This window comes from Lycium ferocissimum, chromosome 8 (genome assembly GCF_029784015.1).
Source record: "Lycium ferocissimum isolate CSIRO_LF1 chromosome 8, AGI_CSIRO_Lferr_CH_V1, whole genome shotgun sequence".
NCBI classification, from domain to species: Eukaryota; Viridiplantae; Streptophyta; class Magnoliopsida; order Solanales; family Solanaceae; genus Lycium; species Lycium ferocissimum.
The window spans coordinates 51,195,381-51,211,947 of NC_081349.1; the positions used below are offsets into that span (position 1 = coordinate 51,195,381).

The 16,567-nt window shown below is 34.8% G+C and overlaps 1 protein-coding gene across 1 annotated transcript; it reads left to right on the forward strand.

Moving 5' to 3' along the window:
- Positions 1-2,862: 2,862 nt before the first annotated feature.
- LOC132068715 (uncharacterized) lies at positions 2,863-15,829 on the forward strand. The gene is made up of 10 exons (XM_059462393.1): positions 2,863-3,021; positions 3,119-3,219; positions 10,879-10,940; positions 11,034-11,117; positions 11,231-11,262; positions 11,405-11,486; positions 13,732-13,960; positions 14,098-14,325; positions 14,427-14,719; positions 15,348-15,829. Exons 1-10 carry the CDS (start codon positions 2,994-2,996, stop codon positions 15,709-15,711), a joined length of 1,503 nt encoding a protein of 500 aa, XP_059318376.1. The 5' UTR covers positions 2,863-2,993; the 3' UTR covers positions 15,712-15,829.
- Positions 15,830-16,567: the final 738 nt, after the last annotated feature.

Genomic DNA, 16,567 nt, shown 5'->3' on the forward strand with positions numbered 1-16,567 from the left:
TTAAGTGTGTTTTGGACGAAGTAGTCTTCAAATGGACTTTGGGAGTGACATGTGGTGGGTTCCCATTCGTTATAACTCTCTCTTTTTTACTCCTTACGCGCTTAACATATGTGTTCGCACGCACCGGTCCACGTCATCGTTAAAGGTGCAAAGAATTAAGGAAAAAAATAGTTTAGGGGGTAATAGGACCCGGGAAAGAAAAGGTGTGTCGTAGGAACTTAGGGTATAGTTCGGGGGGGGGGGTAATAGTGCCTTATCCCAATAAATAAAGGAAACTTGTGCAAAATATTAGGAATAATTCTATAGATATCAAAACGAGTGATGCGCCCTTCATAGGTACAAAATCAATGCAAAAATACACTTAATTGTGCAATAACATCATCTTAATAGCACAACAGGTTAAACACAAAAAACTAGTGCAACCTTCGCAATTAAAATCGGGGAAGCGGGGGGGGGGGGTGGTGTAAGTAAAAGGACCCTCGTGTAGTTCAAGGGACTATTAAGACCTCGCATAGTTTAGGGGTATAAAAATTAAGGTGGTAGTTGGGGTGGGGGTATGGTTGTTGGGCGAGGGGGGATAATAGGACCCTCACATAGTTTAGATGCGCAACTAACAATTTCGTCATAATTTAGGGGTTCTTATGCCTTATTCCAAAAAAAAATTATAGGTTAATTTGACTAGTGTAACATATAAAAGATACTTGAAAAATAAGTCATGATAACTGAATTATCTAATCAAAAGATAGAAGAACTAGATGGTTAAATTATTCTGCAATCGTTAAAACTAGGAAAAACGTTTATGAGCCCGTTTGGATTGGCTTATAAGTTGGTCAAATCAGCTTATAAGCCATTTTTAACTTATTTGAGTGTTTGGCAAAAATAGAAAACAGCTTAAATTAAGTTAAAAAGTGCTTAAGATAAGCCAAAACGAAGAAGTTGCTCAATCCCAACTTTTTTTTTTTTTTTTGGCTTAATATCCATTTTGATTTGACCAACAACTTTACCCTTTTATCCCTTATATTTTCTGTTAATTTCAATATTATCCTTACTTCTAAAAACCCTTTAAATACTTTTATTCAAATACGTCACTGCTTATTTATAAAATAACTTTCAATATTTAAAAGTACTTTAAGCACTTATGCTTAAAAATTATTTTTTTCCAGCTAATTCAAACGGGCTCCATAAGTTATGGCAGACTAGTGTTTGAATAAATAAAGGGAAAACTACGTATATATACATGTTAAGGAGAAATATTTACGAAACGTAACGATAGTTTTCCTTATTTACAAAACATAACGATATATTACAAACATGACGGATTTTCATATATTTTTCGTTTTTTTATTTTTTTTCCAGAAAATATATATATTTTTTATAAAAAAAATATTTTTTTTTAAAAAAATATTTTTATTTTTTTAAAAAATAATTTTTATATATATTTTTTAAATATTAATTTTTTTTTTTTTGCTCAATGGCTTAAAAAATTACCTCATATTTCTATGTATGAAAGTTGTATGAAATGTGTATGTGTGAGCAAAAATTTTAATATAATTTTCATATACAAAATTTTGAGCGAAAACTTTAAGCCTTGAATATTGTATGAAAATTGTTACTAGTTGTATTAATTTTAAACCTAATATGAAATTTATATACAAACAATGTGAATGAAATTCTAAGTCTTGAGGGAAGATATACACATTTAAATCACATAAAATTTTAAGCATAATGTTTAAGCCTTGATCAAGATATACACATACGTTCTTCATACATAAAATTTGAGCGAACTTTTTAAGCCTTGAGCAAGATATACACATTTCATACACAAAAATTTAAAGCGATTATGAATGTTGTATCAAAGTTATATACAATGTTGTTGTAGTTGTATTAATTTTACGTAAATCTAACATGAACTTTATACATGAAAATGAGCGAAATTTTAAAATGAGCAAGATACAAATTTCATATTGTTTTCATACACACAATTTTGATTTTTTAAGCCTTGAACGAGATATACATATTTCATACATTTTTCATACACTAAATTTCGAGCAAACTTTTTAAGTCCCGAGCGAGATATACACATTTCATACAACTTTCATACATAAGTTTTTGAGCAAAAAAAAAAAAAATATTAATTTTAAAAAAAAATAAAAATAAATTTAAAAAAAAATATTTTTTTTAAAAAAAATAAAAAAATATTTTTTTAAAAAATGATTTTTAAAAAATAAAAAATAATTTAATTTTTTTTTTTTTTAAATATAAAGCATGTTTTGATTTGTAATGTTATGTTTTGTAAATATAAAACTAACGTTTCGTAAATATGATCATAAATAAAGGCAAAACAATAAAAATTAAAGTTTGAGTTTTGATAAAGAAAGTAATATATACATGTTCGAGATACGTGTAAAGTTGACTTTGATATACTATACATACAAAAAGCATATATGTGAGTAGAATTGTGTCAAACATTTTAACGAGTTTTTAAGTTCTCTTAATCTTAATAATAATAATGTTAATTAATAGTATTTGTATATCAAAACACTGAAAACTATAATGACCTTTGACAAATATTAACTAGTATTCTAATAATAATAATAAATTTGTTATAATAGGTTAAATTATACCCTTGTTGCAACGTGTATTCTCTCCGCTTCCTATTATTTATCCACTTTCCTCTTTACACCTCCTTTAAGAAATCACAAATATAAATATAATTTACTAAATTATTCTTATCCATCTCCAATAAATTACACTCTCCTCAATACCACGTTAGGGACAAAATAGGAAAATTGTAATCAATATAGGTAACTTAAATCATATTTTAACAACCTGCGTAATAAACAAAAAAGTATTCACAGGAGGCCGTCAAGATTCACCAACAGGTCCAACCAAAAAAGGAACCTGCCATCTGCCCCTTTACAGCTCCCTATTTTCTTCCTCTCTAACTAAACCCCTTCTCTGCACATTTCTCCACCAGCATCTTCCTTCTTCCCATGGCTACCAATGGAGCTCCTTTGGCAAGTCCCCCTGATTTCTCTTTCACCCTCCCCTAATTTAATACCCCAAATCACTTTCCTGACTAACACTATAATTTTGGGGTTCTTTCTTTTGCAGGGAGATACAGATACGAAGACAAGTTTAGAGAAGATCAAACGCCAATTAGCTTCTGGTTCTGGTAGGAATTTACTACAGGGCCCACTTCTCAAACGATCCGAAACTGTAAGCCTTCCCCTTCTTATTGCTCCTTTTTTGTAAGTATTGGTAATTTTGTCTTAAAAAGGAAAATCATTTACTAGTATTGGAAAGAAATGGATTAATATAGCCGAATTGGATGTAGAGAATTGGTATCATCGACCACAACTATGTTGTGATTGAGGTGATTTTACTGTTTTACCCTCAGATCATGTGGGTCAATGGTAATTTGAACTGCTCATTATGCTGGAATTCTAACGCATATCTTAAAAGATTTTCTCAATGGACTATGTAGAGGAAAGATTTTAGTGGGTAGTGAGCTGATTACTCTACCACAAAATTAGCCTTTCCAATAGTTTAATTATTAAAAGTAAGTGCTAGATGTTAGTTTGATGAAGATTTTGTTACTCCGTCCGTCCCAATTTATATGACGGTGTTTGACCGGGCACGTAGTTTAAGAATGAAAGGAAGACTGTTGAAACTTGTGGTTTAAGACAAGCCATAAAGAAATCTGTGGCTATAAATCATTTCATTAAGGGTAAAATGGAAATTTTAAAGTAAAATTGTTACCAAAATTTAGAAAGGTGAAATTGGAGAACTTCCTACTACATGTCTTGGCATGCCACTGGGTGCTAAGAGTAAATCTAAGAATATCTGGAATACAGTGCTGGAGAAATGTGAAAAGAAACTAGTTAATTGCAAGAGCCAATACCTATCTCTGGGAGGTAGACTGATTCTTATTAACAGTGTTCTTGATGCCATGCCAACCTATATGATGTCTGTATTTCCCATGCCAGTGAATGTCATTGAAAAGCTGGATACCATGAGAAGAAATTTCCTATGGCAAGGAAACAGTGAGACAAAGAAGATTCATTTGGTGGAGTGGTTGACAGTCACATCCAGTAAGCAAGCAGGAGGAATGGGTATTAAGAACTTGAGGACACAAAACCAAAGCCTTCTGTTGAAATTGCTATGGAGATTTGTTTCAAATGAACAGTCTTTGCGGAAGCAGGTTGTCCTGTCAAGATATGGAATGGAAGTGCAATGGATCACAAAGGAAGTGGAGAATCCTTATGGTGTTGGCTTGTGGAGAACCATCAGGAATCAGTGGCCTAAAATGTGGAAAAATACCAGGATCAAAGTAGGCAATGGAGGGAAAACATCCTTTTGGAATGATGTTTGGATTGGGCAACATTCCTTAAAACATATGTTTCCTGATATATATAACTTGAACCAACAGAAGAGGGCAACAATCTTTTTTTTTTTTGATGAAGTAAGAGGCTGTATTGAAAAGGCATCAAGAAGATCCAAGAGAGTTACAAAGAAAATAGATGATAACTCCAGAATTGCAAAAAAAAAAAAAAAAAAAAAGAGATCTGGGAGTTAAAACCTATAGCAAAAACTCAAAGCTGTTAAGCAATTGAGAGGGAGCTAATGAAATCTACAAGGGAAATCACATCATTTACAGGGGAATATTTGCTCCAACTATAAGAAGAGGGCAACAATCTTGGAAGCTAGGGACAACCAAGGGTGGAATCTCAGTTTCAGAAGACTACTCAATGATTGGGAAGTGGAGAGGTTGACAGATTTCTGAAGCACCCTTGAACTTTTCAAGCATTTTTCCACTAATGAAGATAGTCTAGTCTGGCTGAAGGAGAAAAAAGGGACTTTTTCTGTCAAATCTGCTTATAAGTGCTTACAATATATAAGGCCTCAGCCTGGGTTTTAGCCTTGGAAGATGATATGGAAACTGAAGATTCCATACAAGGTGGCATGTTTTTCTTGGTTAGTGGCTAGACAAGCTGTCCTAACTTAGGACAAAGTGATGAAAACAGTCCTTTAGCTTTGTTCCAGATGCTTTTTTTGTGAAACTGAAGTAGAGACAATAAACCATCTCTTCTTACACTGTAAAGTGACATAACAACTTTGGCAGATATTTATCAATTTGAGGGGAATCAGTTGGACTATGCCAAGGAGTTCATTGGATGTTCTAGCTTGCTGGAATAGAGATGGGAATATGTCTAGACACAGGGAGAGATGGAAGATTGTCCCAGCTTGCATTTGGTGGACAATATGGAAGGAGAGAAACCAGAGATATTTTGAAGACAAGAGTGTCTCCTTCCAGAAATTGAAAATGAATTGTCTAGTGTTTTTCTACTTTTGGTGTATTCATGACCTTCCTCAAGAGGCTGAGGACATTGTCAGTGTTTTAGATTGTCTGTGAAGGTCCTAGGTGGTAGGTTTTGCCTTTGTAACCACTACTTGTAAGTATTACTGAAGTACACCTTTTGGTGTAGCTTTGTCTATAATAGAATGTTAACTGTTTTAAAAAAAAAAAAAAATTAGAAAGATGTCATTCTTTTTGGGAGTGACTACAAAGGAAACAGTGTCATATAAATTGGGACGGAGGGAGTATTTGCAATTTAGACATTAAATATAAACCAAATGTGATACCTGAATATTCGGTTTGATACCCTGCTACTAATTCTTCTTCTTCTTCTGGTAAATCAAAAGGTAATCTTTCACACTCGGCTAGAGAAGAAACTAGAATAACGATAAAACCGATGGGTTGACGCCACAAATTCCACCCCTAAAACCATATTTTGACTGCGCAATCAGCCTTTCCTGTAGTTTAACTTTTAAAAGTAAGTACCGGACGGTATTTTGATGAGGATTTTGTTATTTGCAATTTAGATGTTAATAAATATACATAGAAGTATAATTTATGTGCAAAAGTTTCATGGAAACTTTTGCAAATGCTTGATGTGAACACTCTTAACGGGGTAGAGGAGTCATTGGGGGAAGCAGTGGGGAAAGAAGAGCTCCTTATTTTCCAAACACTGGAAATGATGTTTATCTTCTCTAATTTGGGCAAATGAAACAGCTATGAGATCTGTTTCCGTCACGAAAAAGGTTACAGTTTGGAACACTATTCCGGTGGTCATTTGGCGGACAATATGGACTGAAAGAAACAATAGAATGTTTCAAGGCAAACAAAGCTACATACATAGCCTTAAACACAGACATCTTGTTTGCTAGCTTTTTGGTGCAAGCTGGACTTTATTAACGATATAAATACCATGTTAGATATGATCAAGGCCTAAAATCTGTAAATGTTGATGCACTATCTTAGTTCTGTTACACTATTTATAAAATTAATCATTACCCATCAAAAAAGAAACCACCACGTTGCTATAAGTAGATGCCTTTTGTTTTCAAATTTTAGGAGAGACAGGTCCTAGCAGTAAATTATCCACAATCCAGCATGTTTGGTTTATCTTTGTCATGCTTAACCCAAATTTGAGTGTTCACCAAATGTCGTAGGGCCTGTTTGTCCATAGATACCAAATTTTTTTTCACTTTTTTTTTGGAATTTTGGAGTTGGAGTTGGAGTTGGAGTTGTGTTTGGCCATAGTTTTTGAAATTGTAGTTTTTGTTGAAATGTAGTTGTAAAAAAGTGAAAAAAGTGAAATTTTTGAAAAACAATTTTTTGTTTTTGTTTTTGGAATTCCGGAATACAACTTCAAGTTGTATTCGGAATTCTTATGGCCAAACGCTGAAAAGTGAAAAAAGTGAAAAAAATTTCCGGAATAAAGTGAATAATTCTTATGGCCAAACGCCCACGTAGTTCTTATGGCCAAACGCCCACGTAGTTTCTGCTCGAGGCTTCTTGATTTTGATGAAAATTTTACAATTTCATGGTACACAAAAGTCATATGGTTAATTATAATGTTCAATAATGATTATATCACACATAGATAAAGATTATGCTAGGAATGTGAAAGTATGGTTTCTTATTATATTTTAGTTTGAGTTAGAGCCCATTTGGACAAATTTTCATAATGTGCTTATTTTTGTTTGACTTTCTTTCCCATGGAGCTTCATTCAAAAGTAGTTTGTGGGGGAGTAGTAGTTTGTGTTTGGTCAAATTATTCAAAAAATGCTTTCTCAGTTATTCCAATAAAAAAAACCCCAATAAAAAAAACGCTTTCTCAATTATAGAGAAACAACAGTCCATGCTTTTTGTGTGCAAATTCCGAAAAAGGATATATAAATGTTCACTTTACAATTGGTATTATTTAAATTGATAAATGGTTTTGAATATATTTATGATAGACTTTAATTAAGTTTTTCACATTTAATTACTTAAGATGTAAGAAAGGAGAGTTTGGTATGTTAAATTAAAAAGGGATAGTTTGGTCAAATAATTTTTTGGTAAGGGTTTTCCCCCTAAAAATATAATTTTCTGCTTAGCTTCCAAAAGGCAAGTTACAAACTTCTGTTTACTTCTCGCAGATAAACTGGTTCTACTACTCCCAGAATCACTTTGATAAAAATTTGGTGCAACACCTTAACTTTTCAACAAAAGTACCTTTTTATTTCTTTTTGAAAAATAAGCACTTCTAATTTCCAAGAAACATGGCAAAACGAGATATTAATTTGGAACGTTTGATCTATAAAGTTGTGCATCTCATACATAGATTTGTTACTTTTTGTCATGTAAATATGATTTATGTTCACCTTTATTACATTGTCCAATAATTTTGGAGATGAATGGAGAAATTGGATAAGGTACTGCATAACTATGATGAGATTCTCCTTTTATGGTTAAGGAGTCTTTGATGTTTTTAAGGAGCTGCAAGGTATCAGGGTGATCCTTTAGGAGCTGCAAGGTATCAGGGTGGCCTCTTTTTTTTTTTTTTTTTTGAACAGTTAACATTTCTATTTTCTATTATGAACAGAGAAATACACCAATAGTGTACTTCCGTAGTAATTACAAGTGGTAGTCACAAAAGCAAAACCTACCACCTATTCCTTCATAAGCTATCTAAAATCTTAGCTATGTCCTCTGCCTCCTGAGGGAGTTCATGAATACACCAAAAATAGAAAAACACTAGACAGTTCATTTTTAACTTCTGGAAAGTGATACTTTTATTTTCAAAACATCTCTGATTCCTCTCCTTCCATATTGTCCACCAGATGCAGGCCGGGACAATCTTCCATCTCTCCCTGTGTCCTGACAGATTCCCATCTCTGTTCCAGCAAGCTAGAACTTCAACTGTACTCCTTGGCATTGTCCATTTTAGACCCTTCAAATTAAGAAAAATCTGCCAAAGTTGTTCTGCCACTTTACAGTGTAAGAAAAGATGATTAATCATCTCTGCTTCAGTTTCACAAAAAAAAACATCTGGAACATAGTTGACGACCCCTCTTCATCACATTATCTTGAGTTAAAACAGCCTGTCTAGCCACTAACCAAGTGAAACATGCCACCTTGTAAGGAATCTTAACTTTCCAAATCAACTTCCAAGGCCAGGAGGTTTGAAGTGAAGAGGGTCTAGGAGCTATGTATCAACATTTTATCTCTTGTTTGCAGATGACATTGATATTTCATGAAACTACATAGACGAAAATTAGGTACTTATGCACGAAGTTTACGTGGTGCTAGGAAATTCTGGGTTCAGGAAGGTGCAGATCCACGGGGAACTAGACTCAATATGTGCGTACCAAGGACTTATCTTCCTACCACATGTTTGAACTGGTTTATGTGGAGAAATGTTAAAGGCACCAAAGTCTGAAACCAGTGATACTAGAAAATGAAAGGAAAAGTGGAGGGTTGGAAGATGCAATATTCCTCAAAAGTGGAAAAGTCACTCTCATCAAGTTGACTCTGTCAAATACCTCAACATATTTTATCTCCTAGTTCATTATTCACCTTAGTGCGAGTACTGGAAGTTAATGAGGGATTTCTTGGGGGGAAGGTGGGTGAGTGTGAGAGTGAGAGAGGGGCAATACCATCGGGTAGGAAGGTTGGAAGATGAAAGGAAAAGTGGAGGGTTGGAAGATGCAATATTCCTCAAAAGGTGGAAAAGTGACTCTCATCAAGTTGACTCTGTCAAATATCTCAACATATTTTATCTCCTAGTTCATTTTTCACCTTAGTGTGAGTACTGGAAATTAATGAGGGATTTCTTGGGGGGAAGGTGGGTGAGTGTGAGAGTGAGAGAGAGGCAATACCATCTGGTAGGATGACACACAATAGCAGCCTTGGTGGAGGGAGGAGGCTTAAGTATACATAGTTTAAGCACCTTCGATCAATCTTTATTAAATAAATGTTTGTTAAGACTTGTTTGCCAGGAGGGATTAGGAAGGTGAAGGTGATACTGGTAAAATGTGGATACTTATGGATGCCTCCTGGAGAAAGTCATAACCTTGTACAAGACTAGCTTGTTTATTGGAATTATGAAGGGATGTAATAAGTTCTCAAGATGCATTCACATTACACTTGAGAATGACAAATGTATTCAATTTTACTTGAGACACTGGGTATAGGATTGCAACTATTAAAGTTGAGTTCACTCGTTTACATTTATGATCACAATTCACAAGGATGCTAGTGTAGTTAATGTTCTTAAAAGAGATGGAAGCCAAATGTCTTTGGACATGTTGTTTAGGAGACCCATTCAAGAGTATAGAGATCAGTCCACTCTTTTACATTTATGATCACAACAAATAAGGATGCGACAGTAGCTAATGTTCTGTTGTTGCAACTTATTTTTTTTTTTGGGTCAAAGTAAATCTGATTAGGTTTAATCCACCTCTTATTCCTAATATTTATTTGCTCAAAGTGGGATGAGTTGATCTCAGAAATCCTAAGAGTTTGCATGAAACTTTTCCCTAAACTAGGATAAAATTGTAAGACCTTGCATGAAAATGCTAGTTGTTCCAAGATTTTGTGGAATATTACTTTTTCTGTTTGGTTGTGTAGTATACTTTATTCTATATGAGTGATGATATATAGCACCAAATTGTTCTAGTGCCCATAATAATTGATTGGTGCGATAGGAAAACCTCTGCATACAAGATGTATTAACAAAGTAAAGAATCTTGTTTATCAAAAGAGATAAATTGGTAAAGAATCTTCCTGAAAACGTGATTCTCATGGTACACTTCTTCAATTCTCTCATACGACAGAAACTTATAAAAGAAATATCCTTCATATCGCAGAAGGAAGCTTGCAAACAGCCTCAATTATTTGTGGCTCCACAATTTAAATTACTTCTCAATATACTGCCAGTTGCTGATTTTAATGTTTATCACTTGAGCACTGCATTCCCTAGAGCTTTACACCGAAGAATGCATTTCACTTACTAAGGAGATAATGTAAACCATGTGGCATCCAGCTGAGCTGTCCCTAAGTCAAGTCATAGTTATCTCTTTATTCCAGTGTTGCTTGATGAGGTCTTTAGACTTATTTGAGTTGAAGTTGAAAAAGAAATTAATTTGAAGTTGTAGTAGATAAAATAATTTGTGGAAGTTGAGTTGCATTTGGATACCTGTGGCTGTAGTTTTTAGGAAAAAACGTCTCATGAATGATCTATTTTGAAGTTGAAATACACCTTTAAACCCACTATTTGAAATTAAATAATCATTTTAAGTTAAATGCAAATTCTTTTCCAGAACTTGTGAAACAAACTTCAACTTGCGAATAAAGTAAGAAACATTTGGAAGTGAAGTTGTTAACACAAATGGGTCCTTAGCTGTTTCAAAAAATAAAAATGGGTCCTTAGTGTATTAGATGGACGTAAAATTTGTCATTCTATATTGTTTAGTTTCAATTATGTGTTCAAAGTTTTAGAAACTTCCTGATTTGCCAATTGACAACTCTTTTGGCTTTTTGAACAGCTGAGGAAGTGGAACGAGAGATGGGTGATATTGGATCCAACAACTGGAAAAATGGAATACAAGTTGGTTTTGTTGGACTAGACATTTTCATATAGTTTCTAAATTTTATCATATGGTAGTTGCCCCTATTCAAGTTTTCTTTCATTTGGTTTTAGGGCTAAGAGGAATGAGCCAACAATCAAGGGTACCATAATATTCGATGCCAATAGCACGATATCCTTATCTCCTGTAAACTTCCAGTAAGTTCATAAAATAATTTTTTGATGAGTAGAATTTTGATTCTTCAAAATACTGGATTATCTTCCTGATGACTAATACAATTTATTTCTTGTTCCCTGTATCTTGATTTCAGTGGACTGCCAAAATATGATGGCTGCTGTTTTTGTATCCAACTTTGATTTTTGAGATTCTTGTCCTATTTTCCTTGCTCTCTCCCCCCTCTCTGAGGTATAAATAGGGAATTCCAAGTTGTAGCACCCGTTTCGGAAGTTTTTGTGTTACTTCTTTTATCCTTAACTGTACTCAGATATTGGCACTCCACAAAAGAAAGACTACTTCCTATGCGCAGAAACCCCTGGTGCAGCTAGGGCTTGGGTATCTACGTTGCAGTAAGTTGTCAATACTTTCTTTTTCCTTAATGCTGTGGAGACTACAATCCTCTCGTTGTTCTTTATTACCTCAATTAACGACAACACAATGCTCTTTAGTCGAAGATAGACCGTGCAAATACTAATCAGTTAGTTTTGGAGATATTGTTCAGATTACATATAGTTTTTATAGTAGCTTCATCTTGATGATGGTCTATTGAAGAAACTCCTACTGATTTCATATTGCGCCGCATTAATGAAATCATCCGTTTACCTCTCTGTAGTCCTTTAGGATGTTATAAAGTATTGGTTGTTTTGTCAGAGCAAGGTGCAGTAATTAGAATACAAGGTAAAGAACACGATGTGATTGAGCAATATCAGTAGTTAACAATGTAAAATAGCTGATTTTTTTTCCCTAGTACTCATTTAACTAACCAAATTGAACATATATTCAAAAGAATAAAAAGGGGACCAAAGCCTTTGTGGAACTTTCCAGCTGTATGGCTGCCATCAGATCACGTGTTGATAGTTGGGGATAACTATTTTTATAGGTTTCCATTTCCTTTTAAAGTTTAATTTGCCATCCTAATAGAATTAAGATGCTACCATGATGTGGGTGAGCCATCAATGATGAAACAATGACAATGACTTTGTTTGAATAAGAGGAGGAAGGGAAAGGACACGAGATACATGACTGTGGCTGCATGTATATGTGTTCAGCTGGTTTGTTAACCTAGGGCATCTCATTTTTCTTTCTACTGTTGGCCTAGCAACAATGGTTAACTTTTTAAAATCACTTTTACCATTTCAAAACAGACCGTGTTGACTCACGCTTTCTTATTTTATTCCAACCACCAAATTGAAAGTGGATTGGCCTTTTTGTAGAGGGGGGTCCCAGATTATGTAATCCCACAAGCACCATATTAGTGGTTGCTTTTTTTCTTTTTGACATCTACAAAATCCTTACGTGTTTCAAAAAAAAAAAAAAGGTGGATTGGCCTTGTAAAATAATTTGTAAAACAAAAGTTCCGCCGAAGCTGCTTGTTTCATTTGGGTAGCAGCAGATGAAGCTTGCTTAACTCGTGATAGTCTGCAAAGAATTGGCATTGTCATCTGCAGTATATGTTTCATATGTGAAGAACCAAATGAATCAGTTTATCTTCTTACATTGCAAATATACTTGGTAAATTTGGACCATGTTCATAAATTTGGAGTTAAGTAGGCCGTGCCTGGTAATCTACAGCAAGTAATTAGTAGTTGGAATGGACAGAAGATCTGGAAGAGTCAAAGACAGTGCTAGCAGAATGCTATTCCCACTTGCATAATGTGATAGAAGAGGTTTTGAAGGGAAAAAGAACTCAGTTGTCATGTGAAATTTAGATGTTTAAAGCATCTTTTCTTTGATACAAAAGGAATGTTGTGAGTGACTTATACTCTGAAGCCTTCTGTATTCCTTATATATAGAAAGAATCATCCCTCCTTTTGTACTTTGTATGATCTTGGGACCTATCAATAAAATTTACCTTTCGTTTTAAAAGAGAAATTACCATCAAACTCTAGGATAATCGAGCTAAACAATATACAGAACATACATCATGAGAGTATGAGACTCTTACTTTTATTCCCTAAATATGCTCATTTGGGTTTTGATTGTCAGATAATTAGATTTTATGGACACCATACTCAAGTTACGTTTATTTTATCCATATCTTCGTCCCGTGAATGATATGTTCATCTACATTCTTAAATCCCAAAATCGAGAATCATTCAAGTTTGTTACCTTGAAACAGATAGTGCCAAGCCTCCTAAAAGAATGTGTAACAGGCTACCTCATAGATTATATCTAAATAAGTTTAATTGAGCTCCTGTAGCAGCTTTCTTTTATCCCTCTTTTTTTTTTTTTTTTGGAGGGAGAAGATCCTTTTTCCTAGGGTAGTGGGTTTGGAGGTTTTGCTCTCCCTTATTTAGACAGACTGAGTTAATGAAGTGTTCACACAGGCACTCCATTTAACATATGCCAGCCTCATTTCGTTTGCTATTTTTACTTCTTATTTGCTGTTCTGTAAACTCAATTAGATGTCCACAGAAGAGATTTTTATGTTATTAAGTTTCACAAGGCAGAGTTATCTCTCTTTTTTGTTTTTCCCCTTTTTCCTTTTTTTTCTCTTTTTCTAATATTTTGTACAGGATGTAGCAGATTGTTGATCTTAATTATGATAACATCTTCACTCTCTTCTTGTTTTCCTCTTCCAATGTGTACAATCAGTGCAACACAGCTCGTCTTAAAGGCTCACAAAGAGGCTGTGAACTCATTAAGTGGAAATGGGTCAACAAAATTGGGAACAGTGGCCACTGTAGTCGCGGCAGCTAATTCAACTGCTCTTGAAGCTTCGAAGGAAGTTGAGGCAGCGCTGCAGATTGCGATGCGAAATGCGTTAGGAACAATGATGAGCCGCACAACTGATGGCCCAATGGATGACCTGTCAGTAATGAAGGTAAGGAAGTGCTGCGATTTCCTTTTTTTCTTCCTGTTCCTTGTAATCAGTAATGTTTGTTGTCTTTATTTACCAACTCAACAACAAACTGAATGACAAATTTACAAAGGCATTGCTTTATTGACTGTCTACTGCAGGAGACACTGAGAGTTAAGGATGAAGAGTTGCAAAATCTGTCCAGGGAAATACGTGCAAGGGATTCCACGATTAAAGACTTAGCAAATAAACTATCTGAAACTGCCGAAGCCGCAGAGGCTGCTGCATCTGCAGCTCAAACTATGAATGAGCAAAGGAAAATTGCTTGTGCCGAGGTTGAGCGCTTAAAGGGAGATTCAGAAAAGCAACTGGAATCATCTAAGTCCAAGGTACTAATACTCGATCATTACCTGCAGTTATAACACATATATCATTGGCGATCAGCTATTACATCGTATTCAAGTCATGTTCTTGAATGTTATATTTGTAGCTAAGGGAGTTCGAAGAAAAGTTTACGACCCTGAGTAAGGAAATGGATCAACTGATAAAGCAGAGAGATTCAGCAATTCAAGAAGCACATTTATGGCGTTCCGAGCTCGGAAAAGCTAGAGAACAGGCAGTAATACTGGAAGGGGCTGTTGTTCGGGCGGAAGAAAAGGTCAGAGTAACGGAGGCTGATGCGGAAGCTAGAATAAGAGAAGCCGCACAAAGAGAGGCTGCTACTGCAAAGGAGAAGCAAGAACTGCTGGCATATGTGAATATGTTGCAAGCACAATTAACAAGGTTTATTATTGTTTGCACAAACCTTTTGCCTTGCTTTGATTTCTTTGAACATATTACATGAAATTTCATCCATTTTACATTTAAATAGGCTTAGAGCAGGAAGAAGGTTGGGGGAGGGCATGTCAAATCAAAAGCTAATCTTTGTAGGAAGAATGTACATTTTTTGAATAATTATTTTTTGAAGAAAGAGTACCTTTAGAACACTACTTCTCTTTAGCTAGACATTAGGAGCTTATAGAGTTAAGTAGAGATACATCATAGACATAAAAGTTAAAGCAGCTGAAATAGTAACTATGATTTGCGTTAACCAATGGAGGATGAATCTTCTAGCATAAACGTTTCTGTAAGTGCTGCTTTACAAGCTTAAACGACATTTTATTTTATTTTATTTGGTATCTTAGTAAGCTTCTATGTTACCTTACTCAAAAGAAAATGTATCTTAGTAGCTTCACATCCACATGGTGAAAATCATGAGTTGAGTCATTATTCCCCAGCCATTGTAGAGTGTATCCCCTCTCACTTTAACACAGTGAGAGGGGTTAAGCGTTTGGGAGGGTGGGTGTTTCAAATGTAGGGTTCTCGAAGTTACTTCTGCTTCATTCTCAGAACAATGTTTTCCTCTTGACAGGCAGCAGGTAGATATGAATCAAGTGTTTGAAAAGACGGAGTCTTGCTCAAGTAGTATTAATAACTTTCCACAAACCAAGCATGTGGATTTATCAGAAGAGAACGTGGACAAAGCATGTCTAAGCGTTTCTAGGGCAGTCGATCCTGTGCCTCCAGAGAATGTAGTTGATCTAGCAGTAGATCAAACGGACCATCAGCCGATTGGACATGGTGAGTGGAGTGATATTCAACAAACGGAGTCTAGAATAGCTGATGTAAGAGAGGTAGCATCTGAAACAGAAAGGAGCAACAGCTTAGACATACCAGTAGTCACATCACCTTCAAACATGCATCAGGATCAAGGGCATAACTCTGATCAGCCTTAGCTTTTCTAATGCTGTCAAAGGAACCCCATACATCACATAGAATCAGATAATCCAATGTCAAATGTGTCCCAAGCAAAAACAACTTTTTTGTTGGTCTTTTAGACCTTATTGAGTATTACACTTATGAGTATCGCCTGTCAGCGTGTTAATCTTTGTGCATAGTATCTCTCCTCTTTCCTTATAAACTTTTTTATTTAAAGGATGAGGTAGTTGAGTCTTTGTGATGCTTGAAGAATTTAAATAAAACATCAGTTGATTGTGGATATTTATACTAAAAGTTTGTATCAGTCCTGGACTTGTATCGAGTCTAGTGCATGACTATGTTCCCAAATGTTTGCATCTCATACTGTGTTAGAGAAGGTTTGAGCCAAAACCTGCCGTCTTCTTAAAGCCTAGAGCAACATAGAGTTGTCCGCAAATGATAAGAAATACTAACAAATAGATAACTTTTTTAAAAAATAAAAAATAAAAAAAATCTGTTCTTTTCTACCTAAGTTACAAAAATATAAACAAAAAGGACTGTCATATGGTGAAGCAATCTTGTTAATTTGATTTCAGACTCACCACACAGTTATGTTTTCCATGAGTTTGAGTTCTATGGATGGTATAAGTCCTTTTCATGTTAGAAAAAAGAAACTATACTCTACGTAGCCTTTAATTGAACGTGGGATTTCATTAGCTTTTCTGTTACAATATTTGAACAGGAAATTTAAAAAGCTATTGTTTTCCGTTCTATTCCAACAGCTTTTGGGTCATATTGGTTCATTTCCATGCAATCTTTCTCGAGTCTGCAAAGAGATGGGTAAAATCAACGTTTTTACATATGTGGCGTACCATTTTCATGAGCCGTGATTGG